This window comes from Hippoglossus hippoglossus, chromosome 4, assembly GCF_009819705.1.
Source record: "Hippoglossus hippoglossus isolate fHipHip1 chromosome 4, fHipHip1.pri, whole genome shotgun sequence".
NCBI classification, from domain to species: Eukaryota; Metazoa; Chordata; class Actinopteri; order Pleuronectiformes; family Pleuronectidae; genus Hippoglossus; species Hippoglossus hippoglossus.
The window spans coordinates 8,246,631-8,263,410 of NC_047154.1; the positions used below are offsets into that span (position 1 = coordinate 8,246,631).

Sequence of the window (16,780 nt, forward strand, 5' to 3'; positions counted from 1 at the left end):
GGTTTGTAAATGTATATGCAATTGTGTTCATGTGTGCATTACTTCATTAAGTGTGTGTGTGGGGGGGTGAGGAATGTGAACATTGTGTACTATTTCCTCAACATCCCAAAACACCTTCAAATCAAATACAAGAAATGTAGGATTCAAACAACAATGGAAGGGCATTTCAAATACAATCATTGATTGTAAAGTTCAAGACTAAATGCAGCTAAATTGAATTATTCTATCTACTCCCTATTATTTTTTAAACCTTGTTTCATTTAACTTTCTTTTCTCCTTATTTGAATTTGATAAATTACTTGCATTGGTCAATTGCAGTGTTGGAATAAAAAAATAGTTTTAGTACATCTATGTTTACACCAAATAGAGCAAAAGAACCACGTTTCCCAAAATGCAATTCAATAAGGACCCTAACAATGTGCCTGTACCAATTATTGATTATATCTTATATGTGATGGTAAGATATACAAAATAAATAACGTGAATTATTACAACTCAAACTAGATCAGTGAATTGGTCCTGTGTTGTTTGAGGTAATGAATAAACGTGTAGGGGATTTGAACAGGCGGGGTCCTGAAGTATGGACAGGCAGAAGTAGTGAGTGACAAACATTTCAACTCCAGTGAAGTTTGTGTGGACGTCGTTAGCTGCGCTTCCTCTCAGCGACACAGTGGCGGGGACAAACTAACACCGACCCGGCTCTCTTGGATTTCACTATGGAGGCACACCGGGCGTTTCTGTGCGCTCTGCCCGTGTTTGTGGCTCTGCTCTCGGAGAGGTTTGTGGCGCTGGCCGCCTTCTCCCAGTCCCTGGACAGCGACTTCACGTTCACTCTGCCTCCCGGTCGGAAGGAGTGTTTCTACCAGACCATGAGGAAAGATGCCTCCCTGGAGATTGAATATCAGGTCCTAAATACTCCTATACCTCAGGCGACTGTTGACATTAGTCGAGTAAACTCTGTGACTGCATTCTGCTGAACCAGTGACAGCATTCAACTCTTGACATAACATTATTCTTGTTAAACCTGTTGTTTAGCCTCAGTTTTTGTCTACGTTTGCTGTGTGTTTCTCAGTCGCATACATCCATGCATGGTTTGTTACAAGGTTGGTTTGGATGAAAACCAAATTTAAAATCGAATCATCATATGTTGTGCAAGTGTGCAAGCAGGTTCAGTTGTTCAGTTGTTCACACCTCGATTTACATATTGTTAGGAACCTGTTCTGCTGGTCAGCTCAGAGCACTGAATATAGCTGTGACTGTGTGGTGACATGTTAAGTGATGTAAGGGCCTGTGGGAAACATTCCCAGCAATTTCATGTATCTGTGGTAGTGTCTGCTGTGAAGGAAAAGGTATCCAAGTCTACTGGAGAATGGGGGAGACCTTGAGAAAACTACAAACTAGCATTCCCCAAAGTTTGATGCCTGAAGTGAATATTACAGAAACTGCTAGTGTTGTTTTAATATCTCTGAATTTTCTAATTTTTTCTCTACCATTTACTGTGTGTGTGTGTGTGTGTGTGTGTGTGTGTGTGTGTCCACCTTCCACAGGTATTAGATGGTGCAGGTCTCGATGTTGATTTCGATATCTCGTCTCCCTCTGGCGAAGTGCTGTATAGTGACTACCGCAAATCGGATGGAGTACACACGTAAGTACACACTTCTCTCCAAAGGTGCTGGACTGTCATGGCCAATTCCTTTTTGTTTTTGTTGAACACTGAAGACATTTGGAATTAAGTTCAAAAGATGAATATGAGAGAGTTCACAATTTCAGATTTTATCACCTCTGCCAAGGAGGTTATACTTTCATCTGTATTTGTTTATTCATTAGTTATTTTGAAGGTTAGGTGAAAGAAATCAAGGTAGATGAAAGAAATCAATCTTCCTCTCGATTATTTTGGATGCATTTCTCTAAACTGGATGACTAAATGTTTCTATTGACTTCAGAATTCATTCTGCTGCTACCATCATTTGTTACATCATCAATAAAGATGAGAGGACCCATTCCAGCAGCAGCCTGGACAACACCTCCACCGTGCTTCAGTTCTATCACTTTACTTTCATCAGTTTCAAAATGGCATTCTTTTCTCTCATAGACAGCTCTTTGGTCTTCATATGGTTTATACTTTGTGACAAGAAATGCAGTCCTCACATGTGAAGCCCAAGGCAACACATTCAGTGCTTTTAAATGTTTAAACAACAAAGCTGAAAGTTGCTATGTCTTATGTTCTTCAACACATCTAGATGTAAAATACCAGGGAATAACAGCTGAAATTCTGAACTCTTGTCTCACAGAATTTTTTGATTTTGAACCCAAATGCCTTTTTAGTTTTCAACAAATACAAATGAATAGGCCTTGACTTCCGAATACTTTTCTATGGGACTGTAGTTTCAGATTCAAGTCTCATGCATTTTAGCACATGCTAGATGTACAGACATCACCTGAGAAACATTAATGGAAGAGATCAATGTGTAAGCTCTAACTTCCTGTGCTTTCCTGCAGTGTTGAAACTGAGGATGGAGACTACATGTTCTGCTTTGACAACACATTCAGCGCCGTCTCTGAGAAGATTATCTTCTTTGAGTTGATCCTGGACAATATGGATACAGACAAAGATCCAGATGACTGGAAGGAGTATGTTCAGGGAACAGACACGCTGGACATGAGGCTGGAGGACATTATGGTGAGGCTGCAGACGGTCTGACATAGAGAAGATGACAGGCATCGCTTTTCCAGTGTTAGGTCTTAACAAGTTTGCTAACTTTTCAGGCTGAAGTAGTAATAAGTGATTTCTTCACAAAGAATATTTTAGCCCAAGTCCCTCTCTTGCCTGCCGTTGAGACATTTGTCACGGTTCCACCTATGCTGACACAGGGCGTGCAAAGGGACCAGGCAAGCAGGCTGGCTACAAAATAGCTTGCAATACAGCCAAAGGCACAGAGAGTGAGTTACAACAGTAGACAATGTCATGAACTCTCACCTATTGGGCAGCCAAATGTTTCAGCTTGCATCCCCCCTCCCTCATACTTACTAATTTGTGTCAGAAGTCACATCAGGCCAACAGGAAGTGTAACTTCCAGCTGTGGAGGAAGTTGTTTTGTCATGGTAGAACAAACAGACCTGAGGGAGCTGCTTTGTTTATAACCTCAAAACTGACTCAACGCTCTTATTTTCCATCCATCCATTTTCTTTACTGCTTAGCCTTTGTGGTTGGGAGGTGGCAGGAGCCAATCCCAGCGGACATTGGGCTAGATGTGGGGGACACCCTAGACAGGTCGCGACCATATCGCAGGGCTGTCATACAACCGTTCCTCTCTTATTTTGTACTGATTAAAGGTTTTTATTAGCTTAGTTTCAGGTACATAAGACGAAGTTGAGCTTTCTTTTTGTAGCTGTCTGTTTTTTTTTTTTTTATAGTTCCACTCAGTCTGACCTGTCTCTTCTCCTTCAGGACACCATCAACAGTGTCAAGGCTCGACTTGGCAAAAGTGTACAGATCCAGACGCTGCTGCGGGCATTCGAGGCTCGTGACAGAAACATCCAGGAGAGCAACTATGACAGGGTGAACATTTGGTCAGTGATAAATCTCCTTGTCATGATGATGGTGTCGGCGGTTCAGGTCTATCTGGTTCGCTCCCTCTTTGAAGATAAAAGGAAAGTTCGTACATAACACCACCCCCAACGGCGGAACAGACAGAGAGAGAGAAACTAACGCCCACAGATATCTTCAGTACTTTTTTTTGCAGCTGATCTCCCAGACTTGTGACTCCTAACACAAGATATTTTCAATACACAAACATGTCCATGCATACATACATACAGACATACTGATATTCTTAATAAGAAAATGTGAGAGTTTGCGGGACAGCAGGAGCCCCTGTTTTCGAGCAGGAACTTGTAACCTCAGTCTCTTTACTAGAGGGATCTCCTTGTCTCTCTTTTTATTGTTTTTGTTTGGTGTTGTGTTATAGTCCTTCCTTGTTCTGGTAAGTCTTCAAAGGAAGTGACATCACTGGCATGATCATGGTGAGACTATTTTTCTAAAGAACCCTAAAATGACAAAGAGCTAATGGCAAAAAAACTTTTTTTTTTCTTCTGAGGTTTTTATTTGGGTGTTGGGTCAAATTATATGAAGAGGGCATGGTGCCTGAAGTATTAGATTTAGTTTTTCCTGACAAACAAGTGGGAGGTGCCACCAGTATGCCACAATGTCTTCCCATACATTAGCTTCTCCTTAAAATGTACCCGTATGTCACTGAGATGCCTTAGAGGTTTGTATATAGCTGCCTGTTGTCAGTCTGTGAGGCCTTTGAATATATTTCCCATTGTCACAAACATTTATGTTGTTAACAGAAGTTAACAATACTGAAACGCCAGGTTTTCAGATAGGGACACGTTGCTATTGCTGCTCTCTGGCACCCAAGGGACAAGGGAGTAAGAGGAACAGAACTGAGCCAAAATCTCTGCCCTACCCTGGGACTTCTCTCCTCTGCCGAGACTTGTAGCCTAGTGGCCTAAATGGCTGCCAGCTCCGCGACCCCCTGCTGTGACATGGCAGGTATCTGATTACAGCCGCCTACTCTGTGAAGACGTTCAGCCTGCCTTGTCTCTCTGGTGACAGAAGTCTATTTCTATCTTAGCGACACATGCAAGGTCATTACCACTGCTACATGGATGCACTGTTCAGTTTGATACACACAAACCATTTACTGCTTTGGCTACATCAGTGCTCTTTTTAAATGCTTGTGTCTTTAATCTGATACTCCCATTTTATTAGCCAACATAACAATTTAACATTATGGGTCCTGGAGTATTATTGAATTATCGGGGCCCACAGGAAACGGGTCTGTTACTTGCCCTGATGTGTCGGTGGAGGAGCACTTTTGAGGCTTTTTCTCTCATTGGTCGTTTGTATACTATTCGGATACTCTGGTAACTTGTGATTGTGTTTGCCAAGAGTATTTCTGTCATTGGTATTTACTGATCTTCACAGTTGAAATCCGGTTGGAAGCTCCATGTTGCCATCATTTCTTTTTTCCCTGTGCTCTGCTGGCACAGATCATACAGTGAGTTCATTGTTTAACAGCCATATGGTGAAAGTGCTTAAAAAATATACTCATTTTTGTTTTCAAAATGTTTTTGCCATACAGTTTGGGTATATCACACAGAGTATTTTGCGTACTTGCAAAAACAGGATGTGTGGTTGTAAGAAATGTTCATCCTCTGTTCGCTGCTTATTACCATCCTTTATTCCTCTGCCAGCTTATCTTAACCATGGTTTCTAGTGCTTCATTTAAGTAGTATATTTTGAGATTAAGTGATGGAGATTATAGTTAGTTTCTGATACATTTTTAAGTCCTTCAGAGTTATACAAAAATAAAATTCTACAATATTTTTAAAAGCATTTCTATGTTATTGAGAAGGAGTATGTTTAATTGTCTTATGCAACAGCCACACTGTCTATGAAAAAATATTTTTACTACCCTGATGGAACAGTGGGGAGAAGTGAATGTGATGTTCTATGGTATTTATTCCACTAATGCTCTGTAGTTGTAAATGTGTGTAAATTAATAAAACAATCCAAATTTGTTCTGACCCCTTTGTCCTTTGTCCTAAACAAAACCCTGTTTGTGTTTATTTGTACTGTATGTTGAGACATAGTATTAAAACTAATAAAAAAACGTATCCGTCTATAAAATAACATCTAGTATAGATTTCAGTCCATTAAATACTTTTTACATCTAGATCCCTGAATTATTTCCTGGGAAATTGGTGAAAAGTTTAAAGAACACCATATCTCGCAAAAGAGAAAAAGGAATTGGGGCTTCTTTAAGCATGCAGTGGCTTAGATGAAATAGCAGTTACTAAATTATGCAGCTGCTATGCCATCTGGTGTCATTCTGTGGCATAGGGATCTGATAGTTATGCACTGCTGTTGTACAGAACCAGAGAGCCCTGCTAAGCACAGCGGATTCTGCCCAAACAGAACCATCGCTCTTTGGCAACATCCTAATAGCATCACACTTTTATTCATTATACTCACTAGCCTATCAGATGCTGTGTGGATGATCCAGTCTGTCTGAAAACACTGTCATCATGAAGAAATGATCATCTCTGCAACTACAGTCTATGATAGTCTACATGTAACAGAGGCCTAATCATCAGATAACCAAAATTCAACTAGTGTGTGTGCATTGGTAAAGGGATTAGTGCAGCGGCAGAAGTTTAGACGGTGTAAAGTCATGTTCAAATTCAGTCCCAAATAAGGTTTCCTTGTGGTTCTATGTGCTGGTAGATATTATCATGGTGGTCAGTGTCTGCAGCTGCGTTGATCCAACAGGATGACTGGCTGAATGAGCTGTATGTCACATGGGAGACCGGCAGCTGTGGTCCACACACTGACACACTGCTGTGTGACAGAATTTAGATAAGGTTATTGATGAGTACCACAGTGGCCATGAAAAATATCTGTAAAAACTGACACAAACAGTGAGAACATTTTCAGTTTGAAAAGACGTGACAGGTATGTTGGCTTGTCTCTGTCAGCAGAGCAGTGGCCACGTATGTTTAACACACACACACAAACACACACATTGAAAATAAAAAGATGTAAGTAATCAGTATTGTTCTGACAAGCTGGCAGCGTGCTTTTACAAGGCTCCCAACATCAGGGGGCGCTGTGAGCTCAGGTCATGAGCTTCACTTCCGGGATAATGACTTGATGAGGTAGTACATTCATAACAACCACAACCCAGGTAGGTGGGAAACCTTTTGTTCATTTATTTATGGAGACAGTTCCGCTCTCCAGTGTTTATTTAGACACTTTTACATGTGGCGTGGGTGGTTTTACTATCGCGTTAAAACCGGAAGTAGCTATAGTTTCTCTTTAAAAAGGCGCAACCGTCAAAATGCAGTAAACTCAGTTCAGACTCATATCAGCTCAGATCGTGGCAGCGGAAGCTCGTAGAGGCTCCGATGTCAACAGAAACTGCCACTAATATGTAAAGGCAGCTGCCTTTGTTGCCACACTGTTTGGGGGCAGTCACTGCTGCAACACTGTCTGAGAGCAACTGAAGCTGTTTGTGATTAATTCAATGATATATATATATATATACTGGTTAATGAAGGTTTATTAGATAGATTGTTAGCTCTCGGGTTGGAGTCAATATGAATCAAGAAAAGCTCCACATCTATCAGATCCATACGTATGATCTTGGTGTCTACAGATAGGTAAGAACTCAAAGACTGTATCCCAGTATCAGTTACAGTGTGACTGATACTGTGTCTGAGTAAACTGCGATAAACCAAAGGAGAATTTTTTTTTTTTGTCCTTGCCTTCAATTGTACATAAGATGATGAATAACTCCATGATAGCAATCATGCGCAGAGATGCCACTGCTCATGTAGCAATGTATTGACAACAACTGTACCAAAGTACAGGAAATACCACAAAGGAACAAAGGAACAAAGTTTTTAGTAGCGGTAGGACCAGGCACACTCTCCATTTATATGTATTCTCTCTAGGCGGAATCAATGCATTCAGTTTTTTTGTGTTACAAGACAGCAAAGAGAGACTCACAACATTTTACTTTCCAATTGCATATAAACCATTTACAGTTTCATTTACTATCATAAGTGGACTTTGTTTTACTTATGACGAGATCTCATAGGCATTCACCAAGGACCCTTAGTTAAATACACTAACATCCATAAGTGAACACAACACTCTCACACAAGACTGAACAGATGACTGCACGCACTCATTATATGGGATTCTCAGATATGTTTACTCTGTGGTAAATTAGTGCCGATGTTGACAAGACACTTTCTGTTAGTTATGATGTGTGTTAAATCATTCAGAATGCTTTATTGTGAAAACCTACTTCCACACTGTGTCCAGCCTCAGAGTTAGCAAAGCCTCAATAGCTGTAGAAGTAACAATGATCCTTTATTGGTCTCACTCTGGGGGGATTAGCCACGTGACAGCAGTAAATGGTATGGTAAAAAAGGAACTAAGAAAAGTAAGAATGCAATAAAAAAGTTAATATTAAGATGTGAAAATTAAAAAAAATAGCAATACGATTGAATCAGAATATATACAATAAGGTATATAAATTTCACAGACAGAAAAAGAGTATTGCACAGTTTAATGAAGTTACTTCTGTGTGGGTGTGTAGTGCAGGAACTAGCTTATGGCCCTCGTTAGTTGATACTTGATATTTTAAACTAAGTCAAATAAATGAACTAGTTCACACACAGTAAGTCTGGTGGTGTTGTTAGAGTCTCCTGGGGGTCTGGAGGTGTTCAGCCTTAAACTTCACCTTTTGCACATTAGTTCAAATATGCTTTCTCACAAATCCGTCTGTGTGTGTGTGTGTGTGTGTGTGTGTGTGTGTGTGTGTGTGTGTGTGTGTGTGTGTGTGTGTGTGTGTGTGTGTGTGTGTGTGTGTGTGTGTGTGTGTGTGTGTGTGTGTGTGTGTGTGTGTGTGTGTGTGTGTGTGTGTGATCAGGGTGATGGGGCCAGACAGTGCCCCAGGTCCAGCTGTGCCCTGGCGGAAGGTGCTGTGGGAGCGCCAGCCCTTCCCTGATAACTATGTGGACCAGAGGTTCCTGGAGGAACTGCGCAGGAACGAGGGCCTTCGTCACTACCATTACTGGGCCGTGGTGAAAGAAGCAGGCTGTGTGGGACAGCAGCTGTCCTGTGTGGCCATTTTCATCACCCTCTGGCTCTACATGGAGAAGGTGAAGCTTTAGAAGATCTATGCTCCTCACCTTGCCTTAACGGGATGTGATGATGTACCTGAGTTTTATAATTAATCCACTTCTTTGTTTTTCTCCTAAGGGTCTGTTGTCCCCTGACACGCTGCTGTTGACCAGCCTCATCTGTGGCCTGCTGGGCTATGGACTGCACCAAGCCTTGACATGTCGTGTTGAATCAGGCTGCGGGCCCCGCACACATCTGGCCAACTTGCAGAGTGCCACTATTTTTCTTTCCTTCACCTTTGGCTTCTCGCCAGTTCTAAAAACACTAACAGAGTCCGTGAGCACGGACACAGTGTATGCCATGTCTGCTGTGATGATGCTGGCCCACCTAGTTTTCTTCCCTTACGCCCAGCCGTCACCCCCGGGCAGCCTCTCTTTAAATGCGGCTCTGTTTGCCTCTGTGTGTTTAGCCTCTAGGTTACCCGGGGCCCTGCACACCTTCGCCATGATCAGCTGTGCGCTGCTGGTGTTTGCCCTGTGGCCCTGTCTGCTACAGAGGCTGAGAGAGAACGCCCCTTGCCACTTTACTGGGGTGTGCGTGGGAATTTGTATTGGAGGGGTAGGAGGCCTGGGCTCCCAGTGGCTTGGCGGGGCCGTGCTGTTGGCCCTGGCCCTCGGAAGTGTTACATTAGTCTGTCCCTTACTACTGGTCAGATTGCAGAGGCACAAGGACAACATCCATGGACCCTGGGATGAGGCTGAGATTCATGAGGACCTCAGCCGCTTTCATCAATAAAAGACAGAGCAGTGCTCCTGAACCATACTGACATTTAGGGTGTAGGAATTTTATATGATATATATATTTAATTTACCATCAGTCCAAGTGTTATGCTGGTACTATACATATAAACAGTTACTAAAACAGTAACTCTTCTATCACTAAGCCACCTCTGTTTGGACAGCCATGACAACACTATTCTCTTGTAGATTATGAAAATATTTTAACATTAAAGCTGCTACTGTCTTCATGTAATTGTTGACCTCAGACTTTGTATCGATATTATTATAATAATTATTATAATAATTATAATTATAATTATAATTATTATTATTATCTGAATCACTTTACTATACACACACTAATGCTATGTACCTATTTGACATGTTTTTAATAATCAGGGAGATTTTGGTTTATGGTTGTGTAAATATTTGTTAATGCTGGGTTTGAATGGATGTATGTGTGGCTTTATTACGAACGAGGGCTCTAATTTCTATTGAAAACTGTTTAAATTAAATGTGAATTTTAGAATTTAAAGATTTCATTGTTGCTTTTTATTAAAAGGCACTGTGTCTTTTCTTTGTCTCCATGTGTTGTAGTTTTTTCTCCACATTATAAATAGCACTCTGTAATAAAACTACAAAAAGACCAATGTGTAATGGATAACTGAGTCTAGAAACACCCCAATCAAACTATATCTCATTACGCTCAGCTTGGCTGTTGAAAAGAATATGGATACATTCTGTGTCTGCCTGTAGTTTGCCAGATCATGTGGTGTTTCCAGTGTAATTCTTTACCAAACTACTTCACCTTATCTTCAATTATCGAGTGCGTAAGTAATTCTGGATATTCCTTCATATCTGTGGAACTTGACAGGTCTTAAATTTCATTCATTGTGGTCTTTAAAAAGGTCCTGAAAGGTCTTAAATTTAGCTGTTGAAACTCTCACATGAACTATGAAATTGTACTTCTAAACAACTAAAATAGCTTTTTTATGATTTTTGCCTGGGTGAACCTCACTGCTGCTGTGTAATTACAATGTAGTATTACACACATAAGTCCCCTGTGATGAGCTTGTGTTAAACAAATGACTGCAGTACTGTTCTCACGGGACTGTCAGCCATGTTGCATATAGCAGTAGGTGTTGTGGCTTTGTGAACTGATGAAAAAACAGTTTTGTACCACTCAGCTACCAGTAAACCTTAAAACAGCAGAGAGTAGCTGAGCAGTAGTTCAAATCTATTCACATACCCGGAGTACCTCGCTTAAACTGTATACCACTGAACCCCCTTTAGTTATGCACTCAGTGTGGAGGAAACAGATCGTATTTTTATATACACATATATTAAGGACTGCTTGTCTCCTGCCATACTGGCTTTCAATTCAACATAAGAGAATAAAGTATGTGTCTCTAAGAACACACCAGAACAACTACTACTACTACTACTGTTTTAACTCTAACTGTTTGACCAGCTTTCCTACAGATGCTGTTAAACTGAGTTGCCAGTGTGTTCACAGCAGAGAGCAGCAATACAAGTGCAGCTGTGTGTAATGGACACTAGGTGTCAGACCTGCACCTCTTCATAGGAAATGAGGAGGTGTGTTCTGCTGCTGGATTTTACTGTTCCTGCAGATGAATCTAGATTTAAACACTAAATCCAGATGAGCTGTCTGTATCAGTGTCGACCTCCTCAGACAACCGCACTTTCACAGCCAGGGACATGGAGACGGATGTAGTAGATGTAATGCATTACAGAGTGTGTGAGTAATATGCTTTTTATGACTCATTGCGTCATTCACAACATTCACTTGGACTCAAAGATGAGCTCATTACATTTTGGTGGTCAAAGGTCAAAAGGCCAAGGTCACATGCCCCTGTGTTGTTTTGAACTCATTAGATCAGGAATGCCCAAAGGGAATTTCATCACATTTGGGACAAACATTCACTTAGACCCAAGGATGACATGAATTGAATTTGGTGGCCAAAGGTCAAAGGTCAATGTCACTGTGACCTCACAAAGCACTTTTTATTGCCTTTTTTTTTACCTCCAAAACACCTTGAGGGAATTCTCTCACATTAGGCACAATCATTCACTTGAGCTTGGATTTCATCTCAGTAGCATAAGGTCAAAGGTCAAGGTCACAGTGGCGTCACAAGGTATATTTATGCTTTTCTCAAACATGATATCTTAAGATCAACTTGAGGGAATATCTTCGCACTTTGTACAAACTTTCACTTGAACTCAAAGATGAACTGATTAGATTTTGGTGCCTGGAAGTCAAAGGTCAAGGTCCCAGTGACCTTCATGTTACCATTAATTGGACATATGAAGACTGCCGTGTGGGGGGTTTCGTTATATCTGGTACAGTTCACTTGGAATCATTGATAAATTGATTCGATTTCAGGGGTCAAAGGGTTTTGGCCTCTTGAATGTGATATCTGAAGACTGCTTGAGGGAATTTCTGACAAAGTGTTTCAGTTCCCAAAGATAAAGGTTACAGTGACCTTTATGTGAATCTGGGGGGGGGGGGGATTTAGAAATATATATACAGAAACTGCACTGGTTGGCGGAGGCATACAACCGCAGTGCGATAATTCTAGTTTTCCTACGCAGTTGGATATTTTGGACTGGAGCTATACACTCAGTGGTTAACTCTTGTCAGACTTGGGGGGATAATGTATGTAGCCAGACCCCCCCTCTCTCTAAGTCAACACGTCTTCATGTGTAAGCTCAGAAATGTACACAACATTTCCTCAGTGTGTAAAGACAGTGCCCTTGCTGTTCTTCATGTATATATAGGAGTAAAGGGTTTCCCTCACCCTGAATGTGAGGGAGTGTAGCTTCATTCATGTGCGTGTGCTGTCTGTAATGTAATAAGAGCTCGAAACATACAGGATTCTGTGTCCTGAAGCAAACCTAGTTGGACTGGGAGGTTTTGGTGAGAACCAGCTGTGAGTGTCACAGATAAATCAATGAAATTAAATATCTTTACAAATGAATCAGGCCAAATGACAATGTAAAGGTGATAACAAATAGGAAACTATAATATCACACAGTAGAGTTCATACCTCCCTCAAAACCCAACAGTCCCCTGATTGAACAGTCCCAATTAAATTCACTAGATACAGATTTTGGGGGGAATTTGCACCAAATTGCACACACTCATAAATATCAGTCCCCTAAACATTACTTATTTTTTAAACAAAAATCCGGTACGGGTAACCTGTGAGGCCTGGACTCTTCAGTTACTCACTGAATGGCCCCATGGCGTCAAGTAAAAGTGTGACACCGCATGTCTTGGACTGCCATCTAGTGGCCTTGAGAGGTATTCCAGTTTAATTTTCTGTTTCAATTCAAATGAAGGAAAAAGGATAAATATAAATGTCAAGTCACGCCAACATTTAATTTGTGAAGTCTTTAATTACAGTTATAAGAACATGTAATAAAAAAACGACAGAGTTAATACAGTTAAGTTAAATCGTAGAAACAATCTCTGTTAAGTTTGTGAATAATTAATTCAATACCACTGTTGAAAAGAACAACGACATCAGAGTGACCAATCATTTCAAATCAAAAAATGCTTGAAAATAGGAAACTTTGATGTCACTCAGTAGAGCGCATACCTCCACCCAACAGGCCCATTATAAAACCACATTTATATTCACAACATTTTTATTAGGATCTGCACCAAATTGTACACACTCATAAATATCAGTCCACTAAACATGTCTTTTTTTTTTTTTTAATGCTGGATCCCCCCCCTCCCCCGAACCAGATCTGCAGCAAAATTTGATGGGTTCTTCCCCGACCCATAACACAGCCTTCAACCAAGTTTCGTGGAAATATGTTTAGTCGTTTTTGCATAATCCACAGACAGACACACAAACAATCAAACGCAGACAAAAACATAGCCTCCTGGCGGAGGTAATCATTCCCTGGATTCTCAGAGCTGTATTCCTGCTTCTGTCTTTGCAGCAGTTTTTGGTGCACCAGGTTTGGTCTTTACTGGTGCAGGTCTCGCTGTGGGGAATACAGTATGGTTCGACGTTGCATTAAAGGGATAGTTCACCGAAAAATTTTAATTCACTAATTATCTACTCTAAACAGCGTTGCGGTCGAATGTAATACAATCGAAGTAACTAGTGATACATTTTTCAATCTTTGATTGTATTGGATTTGGCTGCAACACTGTTTATCCCTGAAACTCCAAAAGTGTATTGTGGACCCAAACACCTCACCCACCCTACATCTGCATAGTGGTGAGTAGATAATGAGTGAATTTTTATTTTTCGGTGAACTATTCCTTTAACACTAGCAGCTCAAGGTTGACCTTTGAACGCCAAAATCTAATCAGTAAATCGTTGAGTCCAACTGAACATTTGTATCAAATTCCCTCAAGGCCAATTATATAATGACATGCCATGGATATGCCATATGTGATGGGGTCCTTATGTAGAAATAACTGTTAAAAAAAAAACGTTTGGGAGGGCTAGGGGTTGTCTCCTTTAGAAAATGTCAGGTTAATAATATAACTGTATGGTTTACATCCCTAAAAATGACCAGATACCACCATCTAATATTGTCCCTCACAAGGGGGAAAGATAATCCACTTTTCCTTTGCATGTTTTTACAAACTATTACAGATTCTTCATTCATCATCATTACAATTTATGAATCTAGCAGTAAGGTCTCCTCCAGGTTCAAACTAAGATCAGGACTTAAGCTTCAAATTAGCTTTCTATGCTAATTGTATCCCTAAACTATATTTAAAACACAGACCTGTCTCTGTGACTGCAGCCTGACCCCAGAACAGAGGCTCTATGACATGATGTGTTACACGGGGTTGGTAGTATGTTAATAAACAGACAGGAAAGCAGTGAAACAGTGAGAGGAAAAAACACACAAGACTAAAGAGATGTACAACAGTGTGCAACGAAGAAAAAAAAAAAACTGAACAGAAAGTTTTAACACAGATTCACAGCTGAACCCTGTTCACAAATTTAAATGAATGTTTATATATGTGTGTATTTTTTTCTACATTTAATTTCTTCACGTTTTGGGTTTACCATGATTACTACTTGATATTCTGATTGTAACACATGTTGTGGTCTGTATTTGTTTTCAACAAACGTTGAAGTGATAAAGGGATAAATATGAAGACGAGAAATATTCCTATAAAAGTACGATCATGCACCTTATATATACAGTATGGGAGGGGGTTAAAAGAAAAGGGGCATAAGGTTGGATGGAGATAGTCAGGAAAGGAAAAAAGGAGAGTGTACGCGGGAAAGAACCTAAAGAACCGTTGGAGAGCACAGAGGAAATGAGGCAGAGAGAAAAAGGAGAGACAGGCCAAAAGCAGGGGAGGAACCAGTGAAAGGGGAGAAGTGAAGAAATGGACAAGAAAAAGAAGTCGGGGGGAGAAAAGGAAAAATAACAGTTATTGCATGAAGGAAACTGAGGGAGGCAATAAAACAAAATGCATACTAGGAGAAGGAGGGAGTAGGGGGGGAGGTGAAGGACAGAGAGACAGACGAAAACTTGACAGAGCGCTCGGCCTGTTGTCTCTGGCTCCAGCAGAAAGCTGCACAGAGAGAACTCCTGTCTACTGAGGCTGATGGGAAAGAGAATATGAGAAACACATTTTCCAGCAGACCCCCACCCAGCTCAAATAACAATTCCCTCTGCCTCTATGGTGTAAAACCTTTGATTGTGTGTGCATGCGAGTGTGTGAGTGCATAAATGCCAGTGTGTGTATGTGCTGGAGGTCATCTCAACGTAAGGGGTCAGATTTCAGGGCATAAATGTGTGGTTCCAGTGGGAGCGGGCACTCGAGGAACAGGTGGAGCTGAGTGGAGACGAGAACCATAAGTGACAGCCATGGGAAGCACGCTTCAGTTCCCTGCATGCATCTGTGCATCACTGTGATCTTTGCACCTGGAGGGCTGTGTCCAGGAGGAGAGGTGCAGGTAGAGGTGGAGATCTCTTCAGTGGTGGAGAGCGCCTCCCTCAGGGCAGCGTGTGTTTTGCAAACCACTTCCTCCCAGTGCTGCTGCTGCTGCTGTTGCTCTGGTGACTCATGCATCAGTACTGAGCTTTCCCCCAGAGCGCAGAGCTGGTCCAGGAGCTAATGAACTCCCTCACCTACGGAGAGAGAGGGATCATAAACAGCTGTGACAAGTCAAGACGTTGGGCTTTTGTAAAGTGATATTTTACTCTGAATTGGGATTATGACTGCAAATTCTTAAAGGGGCGTTAGAAATCCTATTTTTTACCCTTTGGTTCCTTTTTTTTCAGTGGAAAATCCTCAAATGAAGAATAATGGTACGGTGGAATATAGATTCTTATGGTGAAGATTAATGCTAAACAGTAATACAGATGGAGGAACAGCAGGTTTGCAGACAGTTCAAAGAAAGTGAGGATGATTTAACAGTTCAGATTGTGGTGAATAGTTTACGCCGTTGGTCATGAGATGCATTACGGTCTTTGGCTGATGACCTGATGCTGGAACTGGGGCAAATGATAAAGGGACTTTATTTACAAAGTGCTTTTCTAGTCTTATCCACCACTCAAAGTGCTTCAAGCCACAAACTCATACATACATACATTATGCTGTGCATTTTCTATCACACATCATTCACACACTGCCGTCAGAGTTCAGTATCTTGCCAAAGGACACTTCAGAATACAGACTGGAGGAGCCGGGGATCAAACCAACGACCTTATGGTTAGTGGACGACCCGCTCTACCCGCCTGGATAACAGAAAAATTTGAGTAGTGAGAGGTAGCAATGCTGGTCATTTCATGCTAATACAGATGTGTGAAGTGACGTGTATTATAAGTCGTCATCTGTTCTGTACTATTGTTGAAGTGTAGAGCCACTTTGATAGGAACACAGAGAGCAGAATAGAGGGAATACAAAGGAGGGAGGTAAGGAGGAGTGGGTAGAAGAAAGAAAAGGAGGAGTGGGTGACGGGGAACTGCTGATTAGAAACAGACTAGAACACACACACACGTACACACACACACACACACACACATATTGTAGTGACATCATGGGCCAAGAATGCTGCGCTGAAGAGCCAACGACAGAGCGAGATGGAAGGGGTGGGGGACTTGCTTTTTCACTTTGGCAGGGGAAAAAGAAAGGGGGAACATGGAGAGAGAAGGGGGGGGGGGGGGTGAAGGGTTGTGGCCAGACTTTAAGGTTAAAGTCCCCCAGAAAAGGTGCAATGACACAACGATAAGGTGCAGACAGGTGCCGCTCCAAACAGCTGGGGTCAGGGTTGGATTTAATTAG

The 16,780-nt window shown here is 41.4% G+C and overlaps 2 protein-coding genes across 3 annotated transcripts; both read left to right on the forward strand.

The window, feature by feature from the left end:
• Window positions 1–559: 559 nt before the first annotated feature.
• Window positions 560–5,604, forward strand: tmed5 (transmembrane p24 trafficking protein 5). The gene is made up of 4 exons (XM_034584254.1): window positions 560–905; window positions 1,548–1,645; window positions 2,500–2,680; window positions 3,449–5,604. The coding sequence occupies exons 1-4, from the start codon at window positions 717–719 to the stop codon at window positions 3,665–3,667; spliced, it is 687 nt and encodes a 228-aa protein (XP_034440145.1). The 5' UTR covers window positions 560–716; the 3' UTR covers window positions 3,668–5,604.
• A 1,044-nt stretch (window positions 5,605–6,648) lies between these two features.
• pigc (phosphatidylinositol glycan anchor biosynthesis, class C) lies at window positions 6,649–10,486 on the forward strand. Of its 2 annotated transcripts, none has more exons than XM_034584252.1 (3): window positions 6,649–6,752; window positions 8,508–8,739; window positions 8,840–10,486. In XM_034584252.1, exons 2-3 carry the CDS (start codon window positions 8,512–8,514, stop codon window positions 9,494–9,496), a joined length of 885 nt encoding a protein of 294 aa, XP_034440143.1. In that variant the 5' UTR covers window positions 6,649–6,752; window positions 8,508–8,511; the 3' UTR covers window positions 9,497–10,486. The 2 variants fall into 2 exon arrangements, with proteins under 2 accessions (XP_034440143.1, XP_034440144.1); XM_034584253.1 differs by having other exon boundaries at window positions 6,734–6,756; window positions 8,840–10,068.
• The last annotated feature ends 6,294 nt before the right edge of the window (window positions 10,487–16,780 follow it).